Genomic DNA, 22,615 nt, shown 5'->3' on the forward strand with positions numbered 1-22,615 from the left:
AGTTGCTTGTAGTTGTCTCTCATGATCCTTTGTATTTCTGCAGTATCAGTTGTTACTTCTCCTTTTTCATTTCTAATTCTGCTGATTTGAGTCCTCTCCCTTTTTTTTCCTTGATGATTATGGCTAATGGTTTATCAATTTTGTTTATCTTCAAAGACCCAGCTTTTAATTTTATTGATCTTTGCTATTATTTCCTTCATTTCTTTTTCATTTATTTCCGAGCTGATCTTTATGATTTCTTTCCTTCTGCTAACTTTGGGGTTTTCTTTGTCCTTCTTTCTCTAATTGTTTTAGGTGTAAGATTAGGTTGTTTATTTGAGATTTTTCTTGTTTCTTGAGGTAGGATTGTATTGCTATAAACTTCCTTCTTAGAACTGCCTTTGCTGCATCCCATAGGTTTTGGTCATCGTGTTTTCATTGTCATTTGTTTCTAGGTATTTTTTGATTTCCTCTTTGATTTCTTCAGTGATCTCTTGGTTATTTAGGAGTGTAATGGTTAGCCTCCATGTGTTTGTTTTTTTTACAGTTTTTTTTTTTCCTGTATTTGATATCTAGTCTCATACGTTGTGGTTGGAAAAGGTACTTGATACAATTTCAGTTTTCTTAAATTTATACCAAGGCTTGATTTGTGACCCAAGATATGATCTATCCTGGAGAATGTTCCATGAGCACTTGAGAAGAATGTGTATTCTGTTGTTTTTGGATGGAATGTCCTATAAATATCAATTAAGTCTGTCTGGTCTAATATGTCTTTTAAAGCTTGTGTTTCCTTATTTATTTTCATTTTGGATGATCTGTCCATTGGTGAAAGTGGGGTGTTAAAGTCCCCTACTATGAATGTGTTACTGTCGATTTCCCCGTTTATGGCTGTTAGCATTTGCCTTATGTATTGAGGTGCACCTATGTTGAGTGCAAAAATATTTACAATTGTTATGTCTTCTTCTTGGATTGATCCCTTGATCATTATGTAGTGTCCTTCTTTGTCTCTTGTAATAGTCTTTATTTTAAGGTCTATTTTGTCTGATATGAGTATAGCTACTCCAGCTTTCTTTTGATTTCCATTTGCATGGAATATCTTTTTCCATCCCCTCACTTTCAGTCTGTACGTGTCCCTAGGTCTGAAGTGGGTCTCTTGTAGACAGCATATATACAGGTCTTGTTTTTGTATCCATTCAGCCAGTGTATGTCTTTTGGTCGGAGCATTTAATCCATTTACATTTAAGGTAATTATTGATATGTATGTTCCTATTACCATTTTCCTAATTGTTTTGGGTTTGTTATTGTAGGTCTTTTCCTGCTCTTTAGTGCTTCTAGGTCCTTGTTAAACATTTCTTGTATTTTCTCCATTCTAGTTCCGAGATTTTGGATCATCTTTACTATCATTATTCTGAATTCTTTTTCAGATAGACTGCCTATTTCCTCTTCATTTGTTAGGTCTGCTGGGTTTTTACCTTGCTCCTTCATCTGCTGCCTATTTCTCTGTTTTCTCATTTTGTTTAACTTACTGTGCTTGGGGTCTCCTTTTCGCAGGCCTCAGGTTCTTAGTTCCCATTATTTTTGGTGTCTCCCCCCAGTGGGTGAGGTTGGTTCAGTGGCTGTGTAGGCTTCCTGGTGGGGGGGACTGGTGCCTGTGTTCTGGTGGGTGGGACTGTATCTTGTCCTTCTGGTGGGGAGGGCCATGTCCAGTGCTGTGTTTTGGAGTGTCTTTGAACTTAATATGATTTTAGGCAGCCTCTCTGCTAATGGGTGGGGCTGTGTTCCTGTCTTCCTAGTTGTTTGGCATGGGGTGTCCAGCACTGGAATTTGCTGGCCGTTGGGTGGAGCTGGGTCTTAGTGTTGAGATGGAGATCTCTGGGAGAGCTCTTGCCAATTGATATTACGTGGGGCTGGGAGGTTTCTGGTGGTCCAATGTGCTGGACTAGGTCCTCCCACCTCAGAGGCTCAGGCCTGACACCTGGCCTGAGCACCAAGACCCTGCCAGTCACATGGCTCAGAAGAAAAGGAAGAGAGAAAAAAACCAAAAACAAACAAAAAATGAACAGACAGAACCCTCGGACAAATGGTAAACGCAAACCTGTACAGACAAAATCACACGAAGAAGCATACACACTCACAAAAAGAGAAAAAGGAAAAAATATATATATATTAAAAAAAAAGAAGAGAGCAACCAAACCAATATATTAAAAAAAAAAGGAAGAGAGCAACCAAACCAATAAACAAATCCACCAATGATAATAAGTACTAAATACTAAACTAAGATAAACGTAAAACCAGAAACAAATTAGATGTAGAAAGCAAACTCCAAGTCTACAGTTGCTCCCAAAATCCACTGCCTCAATTTTGGGAACACTCGTTGTCTATTCAGGTATTCTTCAGATGCAAGGTTTATCAAGTTGATTGTGGGGATTTAATTTGCTGCTCTGGGGCTGCATGGAGAAATTTTCCTTTCTCTTCTTTATTAGCACAGCTCCTGGGGTTCAGCTTTGGTTTAGGCCCTGCCTCTGTGTGTAGGCTGCCCTCAGGAGTCTGTTACCCGCCCAGACAGGGGGAGGCAGGGGTACGGTAGTCATAATTGGGATGTGGGGCGAACCTGAGGCAGCAGAGACTGGTGTGATGTTACAATAGCCTGAGCTGTGCCGTGCGTTCTCCCGGGAACTTGTCCCTGGATCATGGGACCCTGGCAGTGGCGGGCTGCACAGGCTCCCAGGGTGGGTATGGCTAGTGACCTGTGCTTACACACAGGATTCTTGGTGGCAGCAGCAGCAGCGTTAGTGGTTCGTGCCTGTCTCTGGTGTCTGAGCTGTTAGCCGCGGATTGCGCCTGTATCTGGAGCTCATTTAGGTGGTGCTCTGACCCCTGTGTGCAGGCAGGGGAGGAATCCCCTCTCCTTGTGCACCCTGAAACAATGGTCTCTTGCCTCTCCGGCAGGTCCAGACTTTTTCCTGGACTCCCTTCCAGCTAGCTCTGGCGCACTAGCCCCTTCAGGCTGTGTTCACGCCGCCAACCCCAGTCCTTTCCCTGGGGTCTGACCTTCGAAGCCCGAGCCTCAGCTCCCAGCCCCCGCCCGCCCCGGTGGGTGAGCAGACAAGCCTGTCGGGCTGGTGAGTGCTGGTCGGCACCGATCCTCTGTGCGGGAATCTCTCCACTCTGCCCTCTGCACCCCCGTTGCTGCGCTCTCCTCCGTGGCTCCGAAGCTCCCCACTCCGCTTCCCGCAGTCTCCGCCCGCGAAGGGGCTTCCTAGTGTGTGGAAACCTTGCCTCCTTCACAGCTCCCTCCCAGAGGGGCAGATCCCACCCCTATTCTTTTGTCTCTGTTTTTTCTTTTGCCCTACCCAGGTACGTGGGGAGTTTCTTGCCTTTTGGGAAGTCTGAGGTCTTCTGTCAGCATTCAGTAGTTGTTCTGTAGGAGTTGTTCCACATGCAGCTGTGTTTTTGATGTATTTATGGGGAGGAAGGTGATCTCCACGTCTTACTCTTCTGCCATCTTGAAGGTCTCTTCCTTTTCTTCTCATTTTCCCTGGCTTCTTGACAATATATCCTCTGTGTGCCCACTGAGGGCCAGCAGTGCTGTGAGTGATGAGGGTGCAACATGCCCCAGAGCTCTGGTCTTCCTCCTATGGGGCCTATAAACCAGATGGCAGGACTAGCAACAAAAAATCAAACAGCAGAAATGCCTATAGTGCTGCGTGCCCTGCAGGGAAGTAAGAAAAGATGGGCATGAGGTGGTGATTGGATGGCCATGGTAGATCACATGGCCAAGTTGGTGGGAAGGGCTTTCTCAGGCGGTGGGATTAGAGACCAGAGCTGGATGGCAGAAGGAGCCATGGGTGCTCCAGGCAGAGGAATCAGCCTGTGCAAAACCCTGGGTGGGAAGAGCTTTCCTCCTTTGAGAAGAGGAGGAAGGCCATGTGACTGGGGTGGGTGGGGGGGGACAATCTGGGGAGCTGGGCTGGGGGGTGGTAAGGGACCATCTAACAGAGGGCTCTGCCATCCCATGTAGCAGGTAGATTTTATTTTAGATGTGCTGTGAAGCCCTTGGATGTTTAACCAGGAAAGGGACACCATCTTACATAAACAATTAATCTGGCGATGAGTGGTGAATAGACTGTAGGCTGAGAGCTTAAGCAAGGGGCCACTGCAATGGTCCAGGTGAGAGATGGGGGTGGTGGCCTGGCAGGTGGAGTGCAGAGAAAGGGGTGGATTGAGAATTGATTGATTGTGTGGCAGGTGGATTGTTATGAGAATGAGTGAGAAGATGAGGATGATGCCTGAAAATTTGATTGAGCCTCTGGGAGGAAGATGTTGCTGAGGAGACGGGGAGAAATGGGAATGTAATGTTGAGTTTGAGATGCATTTTAGACAACCAAGTAGCCGGTGGGATATACGAGCCTGCAATTCTCAAGGGTGGACCAGGATGGTGATCTAGATTGGGAAGTCGTAGGCCCATAGCTGGTATTTACAACCAGGACTGGGTGAGATCATCAGGGGTCATGGGTATAGGGTAGAGAAGAGGACCCAGGAATGAATGAGCCCTGGGACCAGCCAACATTAAGAGACTGAGCAAAGGAGGAGGAACCAGCTAAGGAGGGCGGGAAGAACCAGCTGGCATGGGAGGGTGACGCTTAAGGACCCAGAACACAGAGAACACAGTGGGCTAGAGATATAAGCCCATGAGTGTTCTATATGGAGATGTTAATGAAAGCCATGTGTATCAGATACCCATTGCTGCGTAAGAAATGAGCCCTAAACTCGGCAACTTAAAACAACAGACATTTCTTATTTCACAGCTTCTCTGGGTCAGGAATCTGAGTGTGACTTAGCTGGGTGGCTCTGCTCAGGGTCCCTTACAGGCTGTGGTCAAAGTGCCCACTGGGGCTGCAGTCATTTCATGGCTGGATTTTGGAGGGGAAGGGGGTCTGCTTCTAAACTCAATTATGTGGCTGTTGGAAGGATTCAGTTCCTGGTGGGCTGTTGGGCTGAGGGTTTGAGTTCCTTGCTGGCTGCGGGCCTGAGATCCCCCTCAGTTCCTGGCCATGGGGCCTCCCCATAGGCTGGCTCACATGGCAGCCAGCTTCCTCTCTTGCAAGAGGGGGTGAGCAAGATGGACTCCAGAGTCCTTTTGTAACCTAATCTCACAAGTGACATCCCATGACTTGTGTCATATTCTGTTGGTTAGAAGAGAGTCACTAGATTCAGTCCAACTCAAGGGGACAGGGCTGCACAATATTCCCAGGAGGTGGGACCATTGGGAGTCACCCGAGAGGCTGCCTGCCACAGTGTAGGGGTAGAGAAAGTTGTAGAAATGTCATTGTGAGAGGGAAGCAGGTCTAGGAGCCCAACAATTTAGGGGGAGGTAGAGGAGGAGGAACTGGGACAGGGAGGCTGAGAAGGGGGAACCAGTGTGTAGGTTCCATGAGCACCAAAAATAATAGGTTATTGCTTTATGTTTTGCAGACTTAGTTGCCATTTTATTCTCACCTGAGCCCTCTGAGACAGGTGTTAGTATTCCCATCTTATAGGTGAGGAAACTGTGGCTTGGAGATGTTAAATTATAGTCTGTAAGTGGCAGGAACCCAGGGCTGGTTCCACGGCATGTGCTTCTCTTCCCGATCAGGGGGATGTGGGCAGGGCCTGGGCTGCCTCTCTTAGCCAAGAACAAGGCAGAAAAAGGACCACAGAACTCACCAGCCCAGACCCACGTGGCTGGGACCCCTGAGTACCAATGGTGAAATGTAAAGATGGGTGTGGGAAACAGGGAGCACCACTGTAGGAAAACACTGGGGGCTATGGGAACACACAGGGAGTTCCTGCCTGACTGGTTAGATCAAGGAGGACTTCCTGGAAGGGGAGGTGTCTCAGGACTTGGAAGAAGGTAGGACTTAGCAGAAGGAAGACAGGGAGTCCCTGATAGAGGAAGAGGCAGGAGCAAAACCCTGAAGGCTGGGGAAAGGCACATTTGGGGGCTGTGCACAGCCCAGGAGGGCCAGAGTGAAGGGTGTGACGAGAGATGTGGAGACGTGGATGTGTTCCCGATCACTGAGGGAATTTGGACTGTCTCCTGAAGGCATTTGGAGCCCTGGTGAGTGGTCAGCAGAGGAATGACAAGGTCAGATGTGTGCTTTATAAAGATCACTCTGAAGCCACATGATGTGCTGGAGCGGGGTGGGGGGAGAATCGAAGGCACCCACCGTAGTCGGGGGGATCATGGGAGGCATTGCAGCAGTCCGGGGAAGAGGAGACGGAGGACCAGGCCAAGGTGAGGGCTGTGGGGATGGAGAGAACCAGGTAGGTGTGAAGAGCATTCATGCAGGATCGGGGCTCAGTGGACTGGCGCAGTGGACTCTATAGAGATGGGAAACACGCAGGGGCTGCTTACCCCTGTGACAGGTGTGACTCGGTCTCCCTGAGTCCAAGTCAGCACCTGGGTTTGTGGGGCGGCTGCTAGGACCACTTCCTCTTCTCTTGCAGCTCTGGATCCCTCCCGCCTTTGGCTGCCGCCCCGAGTATGACAACGGATTGGAGGAAATTGTCTTTGGCTTTGAACCCTGGATAATAGTGGTCAACCTGGCCATGCCTTTTTCTATTTTCTACCGAATGCACGCAGCTGCCTCCCTCTTTGAGGTCTATTGTAAGATATAATCTGTGTCCACATCAAAGACTGAGGAGAGAGCTAACAAGAGAATTCAGTGGAGCCACCTGGGAAAGGCGAGGTCGGGCAAATATTGCCTTACAAATGTGAGAAGGGCTGCCTTTTGTCTGCGATAATTGTTTTTCCCATGAGCTGGAATTGCCCATCACCCTGGATGAGTGTAAACCAGTTAGATCAAAATCTGAGATGGCTGAAGTCTGCCCTTGGTTAGTTAATTCTAATTGAACCTAAATTATTTGATCTCCTTCGAAATGAGATCCTCTGTTTTAGAATAATGTGATTTCAGGTTGGAAAAAAATATATCCAGTTTGTTTTTCATTAAAATATTTTCTGTTATCATGTTACTATATACAACCTTTTCCTGACCATCTGCATAGTCTAATCACCTTTAAATTTTATCTTTCCCAGAGCTGATGAATGTAGCTAAAATCACATTTAGTTTATATTGTACTTTCTGAATACGTTTCATTTTTTGAACAAAGTTATTTTTATTGTCTGGATGGAAATTTGTGTATAGATCAATATAAAGACATATTTCTCACCTGAAATTTTGGTATATTTTCATTTGTAAAGTTTTTTTAATACATTAGTATCTTTCACTATAAATATATGTATGCTTATTTTAGAAAATTAGGACATTTCAGAAGAGTAGAGAGAAAAATCCCCTAAGATGCCATTGTTCAATTGACAGTCATGTTTTTCTTCTAGTTTAATTGAGATGTAATTGACATATAGTACTGTATAAGTTTAAGGTGTACATTAATGATTTGGCTTACATCATGAAATGATTATCACAATAAGCTTCGTGAACACTCGTCATCTCATATAGATGCAAAATTAAAGATAAGGATCTTGACAGTCAGTTTTTAAACATCTTGATGTGTTTCTTTTAACTGTGTTGGACTCACAGGATTCTTTTCATTGTTGTTTTGTTATACCTGCCAGAGATGATGCAACATATTCAATTTTGTATGCAGTTTCCCCTCAACAGCATGGCACAAACCTTCCCACCCGCATTGTTATAAACTCTTTGTAAATATAATTTTCATACTATATTCTATTCTATTGAGTACCGTAATTAACTTTGTTTCCTATTGTTGGTTTTAGAGTGTTTATAACTTTTTGTTTTTATTAGTGACTCTGCAAAAATCCACTATATATGTAAAACATTTTCTATATTTAGAATTCCTTCTTAAGATATATCCTTAAGGGCTTCCCTGGTGGCGCAGTGGTTGAGAGTCCGCCTGCCGATGCCGGGGACGCGGAAGATCCCACGTGCCGCGGAGCTGCTGGGCCCGTGAGCCATGGCCGCTGAGCCTGCGTGTCCGGAGCCTGTGCTCCTCAAAGGGAGAGGCCACAACCGTGAGAGGCCCGCGTACCGCAAATAAAAAAAAAAAAAAAAAAATATATCCTTAAAATCAGGGTGCCATATCCAAAGGTTATAAATAATTTAAAGCCTCTGAAGAAATATTGACATTTGGGATGGCTTTGTATATGCTTTTTCTTAATTCTTTTAAAATCATAATAAGGGCTTCCCTGGTGGCGCAGTGGTTGAGAGTCCGCCTGCCGATGCAGGGGACGCGGGTTCGTGCCCCGGTCCGGGAGGATCCCACATGCCGCGGAGCGGCTGGGCCCGTGAGCCATGGCCGCTGAGCCTGCGCGTCCGGAGCCTGTGCTCCGCAACGGGAGAGGCCGCAGCAGTGGGAGGCCCGCGTACCGCAAAAAAAAAAAAAAAAAAAAAACAAAAAACATAATAAAATTAGTTAACTTACTGTAAGTACTAATGTGAACATCTTTTCATCTGAGTGTATATATATATATATATATATATATTTTTTTTTTTTTTTTTGACAACACAGAGGGACATAAGAAACACCAAAATTTTTAAATAACTGAAATACTTTATATTCATTTTTGGAAAAAGTAGGAAATGTGCAGATAGACTAAAAGCAAAGTAAAACATTATCTATCATACTTTCCATCTAGGGCAGTGGTTCTCAACCGTGGGTGATCTTGTCTTCCAGGGGACTTTCGACAATGTCTGGAGATATTTTTGTTACCGCTGGGGGGCGTTACTGGCATCTAATGGATAGAGGCCAGGGAAGCTGTTAAGCAACCTCCAATATACAGGACGGGACTGTTTCTACCACAAAGAATTATTCTGATCCAAATGTTAACAGTGCCTAGGTTGAGAAATTACCATCTAGAGGTTACTGCTGTTAATTTTTGGTACCTATAAGTACACACACAGACACACACACAGTCACACAGGCCCAAACGGGATTGCTTTTATATATATTGTATTTGCATGTAACTTGCTTTTGAAATCTTAATACACCAGCAAGCTTTGTAACTATTTTGGGTCCCCCGGCATCGATTCTCACACTTCTGAATGCATTAGAATCATTGAGGGAGCCTGTTAGGATTCCTGCCTTCCCAGCTAGAAGGTCAGCTTCCGTTGGTCTACAGTGGGGTCCTGGATGCTTAAATAAGCATCTCCCTTCCAGAAGCATCTCAGGAGTCCACGCACCTCAAGTTAAGACTCCTGAAGGACATTCCTCGACATTGTGTTCTCTTCTGCAATGTGACTTTGCACGGCTTCAAAGTACATTCCCTGGAGGGAGGTACCATTCCTCATGTAGTGAAACCTTGATGTTGGACATTTAGAGACATTTAAGTGGTTTGCTTCTTTGTTTGTTTGCTATTATAAATGACACCATGGCAAGCATCTTCTGCTGAGTTTTTGTGCACATTGGTAAACGACACTGTGTGAGATTACTACACGTGAATGCCAATTTCTCCCAAAGATCCCATTTTGGTCATTATTAATTTCCCCCTGTTCTAAGCACATCAGTACAGCCCTAGGGCCTCAGCCTGTGGGTTTTAGGCCCTGCCAAAGAGATATAGGGAATCACAGTAATGCTGGGAACAACTGGTCCAGGTGTGGTGGTTTTGGGGTGGGCATGGGGCACCATCAGGGCTCAGAAAAGTCAGCATAGCCTTGCTGGGCTCAGGGCTTTTGAGGAGGGATCTTAAAGATGTCCCTGAACAAGAAGAGCCCACAGCCTCAGGGGTGGCTATTCCAGCCAGGCAGCTTCTACCCACAAGTAGTTAAGCATCCCGACTCACCAGTTGAGGCACCAAGGAAAATTTATTACCTTAATGCAATTCACAGAAAAGGAACCAGAGTGTGCAGTTAACAAGTGTCCAGATCTCAGGGCTAGAATAAGAGCAATGCAAATTAAAATAACAATGAGATACTATTTCCCATTCATCAGATTGGCAGGGGTTGGTTGGCAAGATGTGAAAGAAAGGGAATTCACATACATGGGTGGTAGGAGAGTATATTGATAAAGCCACGTGGAAGAACAATTGGCAATATTGACTAGGGCTACAGGTGCATATTCCTTAAGACCTAGCAATACCAATTGGTGTGTGTGTGCCCCAGAGGTACCCTCACTCACATGTGTTCATCACACATAGGAGATGTGTTCAGAAATGTCTACAGCAATAGTGCTTGTCATTGGAAAAAACTGAAAACAGCCTAAATGTCCATCAGTTAGGAGTATGAATAGGTAAATTATGGACTATTCCTACAATGGAATATTTTTTCCCAGGAGTGAAAAAAATGAATGGGCCAGAAAAACATGTATCAACCTGGGTAATCCCTCAAGACAATACTGAATTAAGAATGAAGTAGCATGAAGGTATAATTAATATGATACCGTTAATATAATGTTTCAAAACAGACAAAACAATTCCTGATATTTAGGGGATACATCCATACACAGTAAAATTATAAACACACATGAAGATAGGATGCACCCCAAGTTCAGTGTGGTGGTTACCTGTGGGCTGGGAGGGAGGTCTGGAGTGGAGACAAACAGCTGAGTGCATGCAGTGCCTGAAATGTTTGATGTCTTAGACAAAGTGATCGGTATAAAAGTATTCATTATAGTTTCTTCTGTGCTTTTTGATATGCACAAGATATTTCATAATAAAAACATTTGAAAGAAAGAGAAATGAAAGTCAACATAAGGAAGATGAACTCAGAGTCATCAGAGAAGGTGAACTTGCAATATTCATCCACCATTGCTGGGACGAGGGTGTCAAGGCTACTGCTGTGTGGTCTCCTGGGCAGGTAGATCCCAGAGGTGGAGTAACTCAATGCCATTAGCTGTAAACATCACCTGACTCGCTCCCCGGGGATGATTCCCTGCTCGTCAGGAAACCCGACATGGATTTGTTTTCCCATGTGGTTCTCTACTGCGGGGAACCGATGCCCTTGGCGCTCAAGTTACCAGGATAATCTCTTTCTCATCTGTTCCCACCTGTGGCAACCTGATCAGGGAAGAGCCTATGCATTTGGTAGCTTGAGCTCATTCATCCCTGACCCTGGTCAAGGCAGGATTTGAACTCATGAGTTTTGGGTACCATGGCTCTTGGTGAGGCTGAATGGAAGGGCAAAAACTTTGGAGCTGGACACCCAGGGTCACAACTAGCCCCATGGAACCTGGGTGTGCCTTAGAAAAGATTTCCCTTCCACAAGACCTTTTATGAACTGCTGGACTAAACCGCACCAGCATCTGCCTAGTCGTCCTTGCCTGGAGGTCAAATTAGCCTCCTTTGTCTCCCCACAGGGAACATGAAGCCCAGTTGGAGTAATTACTATTCTCGCCTGCTCACTGCATAACCCTTCAAATTCACCAAGCTCCTCATGTCTGTCTCTGTCTATGAAGTCTCAGCTCCCAGCTGACCTCACTGGATAAGCATTACTACTCTATTAGAATGGGGGGTAGGACTTCCCTGGCAATCCAGTGATTAAGAATCTGTGCTTCCACTGCAGGGGACATGGGGTTCGATCCCCGGTCGTGGAACTAAGATCCCGCATGCTACGCGGTGCGGCCAAAAAAAATGCAGGGAACCTTTGACCATTCCTACATCACGAGGAAGTTGTAGCATTTGGACCACTGAGCCTTTTAAAAACCCATTGCCCTTCCTCTCTATTAGACATATCGTCTTCAAAAGAAAGCCAATTCGGTAAAAATATCATTCAAACAGTTGCTTGAGGATGTGTGTACAGGCCAATGCATCCACGGACAGAACATCTCCCTTTTCTCCCAGCTGTAAATTGCTACACTTAGCTTCACAGGGTGAAGAGTGAGCGGAAGCTGCTGCAAACAGCTGGTTCTTCCCTGGGATTACGAGCGTTGCTGTGGAAGAGGTGACCAGCAGGGGGCGCTGGTGCCTTTCCTTCTGAGCCCACTTCACTTGCACTTTCAGGCCAAAGTGAGGGGAGATGTTGTGGTAGCAGCCTAAGGGTAAAAATGCCCCGATTGTACTCTATCCATAGCTCTGGGTTCCTGCGATGTGTCAGAGATGGCTGTCACCATCCCAGCGGAGGGCTGGGAAAATTCTGAGTTCTCACAGGGAAGCTGAGAACTAGTTAGTTTCAACAAGGATGCTCCTTCCACGTACCCTCACCACCTCCCACTTCCTGGGGGAGGTTTGGAGGAACAGGGTGTATGCAGGGTGTTATGAGGCTGGGGTGCAACTTGGTCAGGGCAGCTGGCGGGAGGGCACTCTGTGGGGTCTGATGGGGAATGACCGAGACATTAGCTTGTCCTAAAAGCAGAGCCGAGGGGACCGTGGTGAGGAGACAGGAGAATGATGAGTGTAGTGTTTTAATGCTCAAAAGGGATGGTAGTTCTGGTGTGGTGTTTCAGCTGCATTAATAACATAGGAAACACCACAGTGATGACGGTATGTTAATTGTCTAAAAAAAGTAAATCAAATCAAGTCACCTGCTAAAAACCCTTCAACGGCTTCCCGTTGCTTTTAGAAGAATGTACAAACTCCTAACCGTGGTCTGTTGGGATCTTCAGGAGCTGGCCTCTGCAGCTCCATCTTCTTCTCAAGCCAGGCCCTCCCTCTGCTCCCCCCTCCCCCAGCCACTCCCGCCTGCCTGCACTGCTCCAGCCACAGCCGTCTCCCAGGGCACGTCCTTGAATATTCCAAGCTCTTCTGCTCCTCAGGACTTTTGCAGTGCTTCCCACCCCTCCTTGATCATCTGTCTAAACAGACCCTCTGTTGTGCTTCACCTCGGTGCCCTTTACGGTTACTTGCATAGTTACTTACTTGTTTTTTTGTGCTTTTCTCTTGGGAGGGTGGGGCTTTGCCTCTTTCTCTCCCAGGGCCTCACCACGTGGGTTGCATGACCATATGTGCTGCCCTCTCAACCCCAGACTATCGCAGGGCGTGGGGAGACCCCGGGAAGGCTTGTGATTGGCCTGTTTCAGACCTGGCAGAACTTCTCTGCCCGATTCTAGTCCGCATCTGCGGACCCTCGTTCGCCTTTAAGGCACAAGAGGGCGCTTTAAGCCTGGTGCTTAATAAAGAGTCCAGACAAGACCGTGCATTAGGATGTGCTCACCTCTTCCAGCTCTGCAACAGGAGCTAATCAGGGGCGCCCAGTTCTACGGAGGCCTGTAGGTGGGGTCTGTTCTCCTCCGTAGGGAGGAACCAGCGGCCAATCGCTTCTTCCCGCCGGGACAGGAAGTGATCCGACCGCCTCCCCGACAGACTGACAGCCGCAAGGGCTGCCTACATGTCTTGGCAGATGTTTCTAGAACACCCGTCTTGGGTGATTGGTCTAAGCCAAGCATAGTGACAACCTCCTCCCCTTCGCTGGGCATCGGTATGGAGGTGGGCATGTGAATAGCTCTAGACCAGTTGGGGGTAACCTATGCCTGTGAGCTAAGAATGGTTTTTACATTTTTGAAAGTTTTTTTTTTTTTTTTTTTGTGGTACGCGGGCCTCTCACTGTTGTGGCCTCTCCCGTTGCGGAGCACAGGCTCCAGATGCACAGGCTCAGCGGCCATGGCTCACGGGCCCAGCTGCTCCGCGGCATGTGGGATCTTCCTGGACCGGGGCCCCATGTCCCCTGCATTGGCAGGCGGACTCTCAACCACTGCGCCACCAGGGAAGCCCTGGCAGCAAGTTATTATTCTGGCTACACGGACAATTTCAGGTCTCTGCCTCCAGGGATGCTGCCGAGTGTGGACCAGATGTCTCTCTTTGCACACAAGCGCTGCTCCGAGAATTCTCAGATTGCTGGTCCTCAACATGGCCCAGAGAGCCCGTAGGAGGAAAGACAATGCCCCCTAAAGATGTCCACACGTCCTAATCCCTGGAACCTGTGAATAGGTCACCTTAGAAGGCAAAAGGGACTTTGCAGATGTGATTAAGTCAAGGATATTAAGGTGGGAGATTCTCGTGGAATATCAGGGCAGGCCCTCAATGTAATCACAAATGTCCTTATAAAAGGAAGATTTGACTATGGAAGAGGAGGAGGCAGTGTGATCACAGAGGCAGAGATTGAACTGATGTGGCCACAAGCCAAGGAGTGCCAGCAGCCACCAGAAGCTGGAAGAGGCAGGGATGGGATTCTCCTTCAGGCCTCTGTTGATGGCTCTGCCAACGCCTTCATTTCAGTCCTGTAAGACTCACTTTGATCTTTTGATGTCCAGAACGGTAAGATAATAAATTTATGTTTTAAGCCACAAAGTTTGTGGCAGTTTGTTATAGCATGCATAGGAAATGCTTTTTCCCTTTGCACCGGAAAAAGCTGGATGGTCCAGGGCACTACCGAGCCGTCTGTGTCTTGGTTTCGCTGTCTGCAGATGGAGTGGGTGAGCAGCATGAATCGGGTCTTGGCTTCAATGACACACCTCCTCTGGGTTGGTTCTATTTCTCTGGCCTCCCTTCTCAGAGCTGTTTGCAGGCTCATGGCCCTCTTCTTGGCCATTTGGTGTTGGAATTTCTGCGGGGCTATACTGGGTCCTCTTGGCTTCTCACTGCTCTTCTTGGTGGTCTAGTTCATGGCCAAGGGCTTGCCTACTGTACAGATACTGTTGGCTCTGAAATTTGCATTTTCAGCCTGACCTCTCAACTGCAGGTTGGTTATTTCTAGCAGCATACTTGGATGTCTCAAAGGCATTTTATACTGAATATGTCCAACACCAAACTCAAGATATCCCACTCCTCTGGCTACTTCTCCCTTCATATTTTCCATCCCCATGGATTGTTCCAGCCTCTGTCTGTTATTCAAGTCAGACATACAAGGGCTGTCTTTACACCGCCGTTATGCCTCATTTCCAATCAGTGGCCACACCTGTCACTTCTACCCCCAAATACCTTGGTTGCATCCACTTCTCCCCACTTCCAACCCCACCACTTACTCCAAGCCACCATCATCTCCATCTTGGTCTTCTGAAGTAGCTTCCTCACTCGTTTCTCCAGTGCATCCCTTGCCTCTACCAGTCTGTCCTTCATGCTATGGCTGGAGTGGTGTTTGAGAAAGGCCAAGATGCTCCTGTCCCTCCCCTGCCCAACATCCTCCGGTGGCCTCCCCTCACTGCTGAGACAGAGAAATTTACCTTGGCCCCGGGTCCTGCATGTTCTTTCTTGACCACCTCTCCAGCCTGGTCTCATATCACTTTCCTTGTGCTTCACTTTTCTCTGTGCTCCATCACACTGACTAGCTTCTTTAGTTTTTTGAATGTGTTATGTTCCCTCCTGCCCCAGGACCTTTGCACTTGCGGCTTCCTCTTCCTTTCAGTTAGTTAATTCCTACTCATCTTCCAGATCTCCATCCAAACCATGGTTTCTCAGGGAAGTCTTCACTCATCCCTAGACCAGGTCTGGTGTCCCTATGAACTTTTGCAACACTATTTAGTTTTCCTTCACTGTGTCTATCGTACCTTTTAATCATACAATTATGTGTCCGATTGTTTGAATAGTGGTCCTTTTTTTTTTAAACCACTTAACTGTAAGCCTCAAGAGGGAGAGACAGTGTCTGTTTTTTTTTCCTGAGGACTGTATCCTCAGTCCCAGGAGAGGAGGAGCGCCATAATCATTGTCAAATGAAAAAAAAAAAAATGAATGAATGCTTAAAGATCTTTTAAGACAAAAATGGGGAACTGGAAGATAGTTTCAATACTATGGAAAACTCAGAAAACATGTATTTGTTTGATATTTGGCTAGGAAGGTTAAAAAGTTATTTATTTATTTGCTGTGGAAAAACTCAGATAAACTTTGTGAGGTCACCTTTTCTTGGTACCACTTCCTAACTGAACTGTGAAGGGGCTTCCACACTCCAGATGGAGGGCTGTGATGGGGGAATTACAGACTGTGAGCTCCAGGGATGGGGACTGAGTCTTCATCTCTTTAATTCATCTCTGATGTTCAGTACAATGTCGACCGAGCAGGTATTTAGCAAATATCAATGACGACACACACTGCTAATTGCTTTCTGAGAACAATTCCTTTGCTTGCTAAGAAAACCCTGACTTTGGTTGGGGACTCAAAGTGCCCGGTCTCAGGTGATGACTCACGGTCTGTTGAAGCCTAGCACGGGCAGTTTTTTCCCTTTTCCCTGATACTGGAAACATTTTGCAGTCTGCCTTGTAGCTAGGGGTGGCCACGTGGTTCCCTTCTGGCTAAGGAGACATAAGGTCCTTCTAAGAAGATTTTCTTCACTGGTGACAGGTGAGAGACACATCAAGAAAAGTCCTGCTGACATAGTCTCCCCCCATTTTTCTCCTGGAGTTTGAACTTGGTCATGATGCCTAAAGCTGTAACAGCCATCCTGTGACCATGAGGCTCCAAGGGCACAAAGCCACAGCGTTGAGAAGGTGGAGCATTTGGATAAAAAGATGAAAAGGGGGGCTTCCCTGGTGGCGCAGTGGTTGGGAGTCCGCCTGCCGTTGCAGGGGGCGCGGGTTCGTGCCCCGGTCCGGGAGGGTCCCGCGTGCCGCGGGGCGGCTGGGCCCGTGAGCCGTGGCCGCTGGGCCCGCGTGTCCGGAGCCTGTGCTCCGCGGCGGGAGAGGCTGCGGCAGTGAGAGGCCCGCGTACCGAAAAAAAAAAAAAAGATGAAAAGATTCTGGGTCCTCAGTTGTATCACTGAGCTTTTGCACCAGCCCTTGCCGGCTCCCTCTGAATTTCCTGTTATGTATGTCTTGAGTGCATAAACCACGAATAGTCAGGCTTTCCGTTATGCACAGCTGATAGCACCCTTAATCAATATATTTATTTAAAATTTCTTTTTAAAACAATTAATTAATTAAAAATTTAATTGAAGTATAGTTGATTTACAGTGTTTCAGATATACAGCAAAATGATTCAGTTATACATACATACATACATATATTTTTTCAGATTCTTTTCCATTATAGGTTATTATAAAATATCGAATACAGTTCCTTGTGCTATACGGTAGGTCCTTGTTGTTTATCTATTTTATATATAGTAGTGTGTATCTGTTAAACCCCAATCCCCAATTTATCCCTCTCCCACCCCCTTTCCCCTTTGGTAATAAGTTTGTTTTCTATGTGGGTCTATTTCTGTTTTGTAAATAAGTTCATTTGTATCATTTTTTTTTTAGATTCCACATATAAGTGATATCATATGATATTTGTCTTTCTCTGTCTGATTTACTTCACTTAGTATGATAATCTCTAGGTCCCTCCATGTTGCTACAAATGGCATAATTTCATTCTTTTCTATGGCTGAGTAATATTCCATTGTGTATATATACCACATCTTCTCTATCCATTCATCTGTTGATGGATGTTTAGGTTGCTTCCGTAAATTTTTTTTTATCTTGAAATCATTTCAAGCTTACAGAAGAGTAGTAAGACAAAGAACTTTCATTTACCCTTTACCCAGATGCACCAGTTGTTCTTGACCACGTCTCTACTGCATATATGGCCTGATCTGATGTGATCTGTTATAGATCCTCTCCTGGAGCATGTGAAGTTTAGTTTAGGCATCTGGGTCCTTTTCCCTTAAACATTTCAGCAGGTATTCTCTAAGAACAAGGGAGGTCCAATGATCAAATTCAGGAAATTTAAGGTTGCTGCCATACAACTGTCTTAATTGTCAATAATTGTTGATTGTCAATGGTCTACTTGTCAATGACTGTCTAATGTAGTGTCCACATGAACATTTTGCCAACTGTCGCAATAACATCTTTTAAAGGGTCTCCCCTGATCCCTGGCATGCTTCCACGGTCTTCTTTAATCTGGAACCGTCCCTTGGCCCTTCTTTGTCTGTTGTGACATTGATACTTCTGAAGAGTTCAGGTCAGTTGTTCAAGGTCCGCAGTGTGGGTTTGTCTGATGTTTCCTCGGGGAGCAGGGATGCTACATAAAGATGCTGTGTCCTTGGTGCCTCACATCGAGGGCCACTTGGTGTCTGTTTGTCCCACTCCTGGGGGTGTTAACTTTGTTCACCTCATTGAGGTTTCTCAACAGTGAAGTTACCATTTTTTCTCTTTGTAATTAATAAATAATATGAGTGGAGGTGCTTTGAGACAATGCAAATATCCTGTTCCTCTCCAAACTTTTACTTAGTGATGATTCTTGTCTAAATCAATTATTACTAGTATGGTTATAAGATGTGATTTTATTTTCTTCTTTTTTAAATTTTTTATTGAAGTATAGTTGATTTACAATATTGTGTTAATTTCTGCTGGACAGTAAAGTGACTCAGTTATACACATATATACATTCTTTTTCATATTCTTTTCCATTACGGTTTATCCCAGGAGATTGAATTTGGTTTACTGTGCTATAGAGGAGGATCTTGTTTATCCATTCTACATGTAATAGTTTGCATCTACTAACCTCAAACTCCCAGTGCATCCCTCCCTCCCCTCCACTCCCCCTTGGCAACCACAAGTCTGTTCTCTATGTCTGTGAGCCTAATTCTCTTTCGTAGATAAGTTCATTTGTGCCATATTTTAGATTCCACATATAAGTGACATCATATGATATTTGTCTTTCTCTGTCTGACTTACTTCACTTAGTATGATAATCTGTTGCATCCATGTTGCTGCAAATGACATTATTTTATTCTTTTTTATGGCTGAGTAGTATTCCATTATATATATGTACCATATCATCTTTATCCGTTCAAAAGTTGTGATTTTCTAATTCTCTTATTCCTTTGATGTTTATTTATTTTATTTTATTTTATTTTTTCTTAGCCAATGGCTTGTTTTTAAAAAAATTTTCTTTTCTTTCTTTATTTTTTAACATCTTTATTGGAGTATAATTGCTTCACAATGGTATATTAGTTTCTGCTTTATAACAAAGTGAATCAGCTATACATATACCTACATCCCCATATCTCCTCCCTCTTGTGTCTCCCTCCCACCCTCCCTATCCCTCCCCTCTAGGTGGTCACAAAGCACCGAGCTGATCTCCCTGTGCTATGTGGCTGCTTCCCACTAGCTATTTTACATTTAGTAGTGTATATATGTCCATGCCACTCTCTCACTTTGTCCCAGCTTACCCATCCCCCTCCCTGTGTCCTCAAGTCCATTCTCTTCATCTGTGTCTATTTTCCTGTCCTGCCCCTAGGTTCTTCAGAACCATTTTTTTTTTTTTAGATTCCATATATATGTGTTAGCATACAGTATTTGTTTTTCTCTTTCTGACTTCACTCTGTATGACAGACTCTATGTCCATCCACCTCACTACAAATAACTCACTTTTGTTTTTTTTATGGCTGAGTAATATTCCATTGTATATATGTGCCACATCTTCTTTATCCATTCATCTGTCGATGGACACTTAGGTTGCTTCCATGTCCTGGCTATTGTTTTTTTGTTTTTTGGGGTTTTTTTTGCGGTACGCAGGCCTCTCACTGTTGTGGCCTCTCTCGTTGCGGAGCACAGGCTCCGGACGCACAGGCTCAGCGGCCATGGCTCACGGGCCCAGTCGCTCCGCGGCATGTGGGATCTTCCCAGACCGGGGCACGAACCTGTGTCCCCTGCATTGGCAGGCGGACTCTCAACCACTGTGCCACCAGGTGTCCTGGCTATTGTAAATAGAGCTGCAATGAACGTTGTGGTACATAACTCTTTTTGAATTATGGTTTTCTCGGAGTATATACCCAGTAGTGGGATTGCTGGGTAATGTGGTAGTTCTATCTTTAGTTTTTAAAGGAACCTCCATACTGTTCTCCACTTTTCATGTTTATTAATTGTCATTCTACTGTAAGGAAGCCTCCTTCCCCTTCCCTCCCTCCCTCCCTCCCTCCCTTCCTTCCTTCCTTCCTTCCTTCCATCCTTCCTTCCTTCTTCCCTCTCTCCCCCTCTTCTTCCTTCCCTCCTTTTTATTCTTATCACTATGGATTCATGGATTTTCATTTTATTCAATAGGTTATAATCCATTATTATTATCAATTCTGATGCTCACACTGTCCCAGGTTTAGCAAGTGGGAGCCCCTTCAACTTGGTTGCTGTGCCCTTTTCACATGTCTCCATCAGTCTTTGAGCACTCTCTTGTTTTCTGGCACCACAAGATGTCCCAGGCTTGTGTGGTACCTTCTCTGCCCAGCTCTGGCATCAGCCATTTCTCTGAGACACTCTGAGTCCTTTTGGTGAAGGCTGGTATTTATAAACCACGATCTGGGTACCCTGTGGGTACTGAGCAACATTTAGTCTGAAGCCATGAGAAATGGAGCAACACTTACTCATCTGTGTATTAGTCATGCTAACTAGCGTGACCTGGAGAAAGAAGCATATGTGTCACTCATGGAGAGTCTGATGCAGATTAGTGGATCCTGGGAGATTCCATCTTTGCAGCCCTGACGTCCCTGCACGAGGTCATTGCTGAAGAGAAGGCCGAGGAGTCATGCCCGTTCTTAAGATACTTCCAGCAAGGAATTCTGCATCACTTTTGCTCACGCTGCCATTTGCCAGAAGTCCAAGGGAGTCTGGGCAGCACAGGGAACACACAGTTAGTTGGTGCGCCCTTACCCCTTCTAACCACAGTATGTTCATTCATGCAACAAATGTCAACTCGGTTCCTCGTAGCCAAGCTGACTCCAAGAGGCTGAGATGACTTCACCTCAGGTGGTTTACAGCAGGGGGAGAAAGGTAAGTAAACAGTAAGTGAACAGACCATCACATGACAGTGGGCTTGCGCACTGTAGCAGGGGTAGGTGCTGTGCGCTGCGCCGATACTGAATGGTTACCTCCCTGGAGACTTGAGGAAGACCCATCTGGGTGGTCCATTGGCACTGGGTTTGAAACGTGAATGGGAGTTCGCTCCCACTCAGAAAAGGGTGGGGACGTCTCAGGCAGAGGAGAGAGCCAGGGCAAGGGCAGAAAACCTGAAAGAACTAGGCATGCCGGGAGAAGAGGGAACAATTTGAGGTGGGTAGAAGGTGGGGTCTACTGGGAAAGGCTTGGGAGGCAAGGGATGAGGCTGATAACCAGGTGAGAAGGGCTGTGCTAAGAAGTTTGGAATTAACAGATTAACTTTTGTTAGTTGGGTGAATAATTAATAGTGTGGGTCACAAGGCATCATGGGATGTGTTTAAGCTGATGAAAGACACCTCATCTGTGTTTTAGGAGAATCATCTCGACGGTAGAGCACCGGATGGAAGGGAGAGAAGACATCAAGACACACGGACCTGTTGGGAGGCTCTGGCAACCATGTAGGCATGAAGCAATGAGGACCTGAACTGGGGGTAGCAGAGGGGACAGATGGAAGGGGTTGGCTGTTGGAGCCATTTGAGAACAATGAAACCATAGTGGTTTCCTTTATTGCAGACCGTGTGGTTGATATTATTTGCTCACAATTGTTCCTGGCCTCCTCACATTGCTGTGGCTTCCCTGTGGACAGGGCGTCGTTCTTGCTTGCCCACTGACCTGCTTTGGTCCTGGGTGCATGAGTTGAGTTAACATATGCACCATCCAACCAGAAGCTCCAAGTATGTGCATGGCTGGGGCAACCCTCTTGGCTCCCACCCTGCATCCCGAGAAGGCAAGCCCCAGGGGTATCAGTGGCCTGGGAATGAGGGAGTGGAGGAGCAAACTGAACCTGACCCACAGTTCGGGGCAAAGCTTCCCCAGCTGACCACAGACCATTAGCGACAAATAAAAGTTCGTTATTTTAAGCCACTGAGATCCTGGGGCTGTTTGTTACACAGCATTATGGTAACAAAACCTGACTAATATAGGGGCTTACCATTTCCTAAGTACAACATGTTGTTTATTAGTAATATCTCTGCATAGTAGGTATTAGTGTTACCATTTTAAAGATGAGGAAACTGAGGCTCAGAGAAGTTAAGTAACTTGCTCAAGGTCCCACAGCTAGTAAGTCAGAGAAGAGGGATTTGAACATGGGACTGTCTGACTTGCAAACCCCTCTTCCATCCTCTATCTACGTGAATATACTAACTTCTGGGATAGCTATTTTTTCCTGCCAGAAATGGCTGCTTTCAGCTTCCTGTGTTTCTGAGTTGGGAGAGGGGTGGGGGCCTGAGGACCAGCCTTTGGGTTTGAAGAGGCCTCCAGGTCACCATCAGTGGATGTGTGCTTGAGGCGGCTTCTCCAGCCTCAGGGATGGAGGCTGATGTTTCATCTCTACCTTTCTGCCTGGGCTCCGCTGAGCCAAGCTGAGTACATTGACAGCCTGGGTGTATCCTATAGCCAAGGAACTAAGCCTGTCTCGGTGTAAAACAGAGTTGACTCTTTTGATATCATCAACGGTGGCGGTGGGCGGCAGCGGCAGCAGCAGCAGCAAAATCCTGGCTGTTGGCCCACTGATTAAGCCATTTGTCTCAGCAAGCGAATTCAATTTAAAATATATCTTCAGAAAAAGAAGGATCAATGAGTTTAAATAGAGGACTATTTGCTAACCGGATTAGGAAAACCCCCTTTGTGCTAAAATGTTCTAAGTAAATCCTCTTAGTACAATTTTGCAGGAGCCAAAAGTGTGAGAGGATCACTCACTTGCTGTCATCCTCTGAGGGCAGGGCTCTAGCTGGGATAAAATAAGAGAAGGAATTTATTAGCTCCTTAGTTGGCTAGAGTCTGTGCAGACGTGGCTGGGTTCGGAGGCTGACCCAAGAGACTCCTTGGTTTTCGGTTGTTAACCAGCTCTTTTG

General features: G+C 45.9%; 1 protein-coding gene across 1 annotated transcript in view; it reads left to right on the forward strand.

Annotated features, from left to right (window-relative positions):
- Positions 1-21,626, forward strand: part of OTOP1 (otopetrin 1) — a 56,839-nt gene extending 35,213 nt beyond the window's left edge. The window contains exon 6 of the mRNA XM_033856849.2: positions 6,469-21,626. Within this exon, the coding sequence (XP_033712740.1) occupies positions 6,469-6,639 (171 nt within the window). The 3' untranslated portion in view covers positions 6,640-21,626. The remainder of the gene's footprint in view (positions 1-6,468) is intronic.
- The last annotated feature ends 989 nt before the right edge of the window (positions 21,627-22,615 follow it).

Source organism: Tursiops truncatus, chromosome 5 (assembly GCF_011762595.2).
Source record: "Tursiops truncatus isolate mTurTru1 chromosome 5, mTurTru1.mat.Y, whole genome shotgun sequence".
Taxonomy (NCBI): Eukaryota; Metazoa; Chordata; class Mammalia; order Artiodactyla; family Delphinidae; genus Tursiops; species Tursiops truncatus.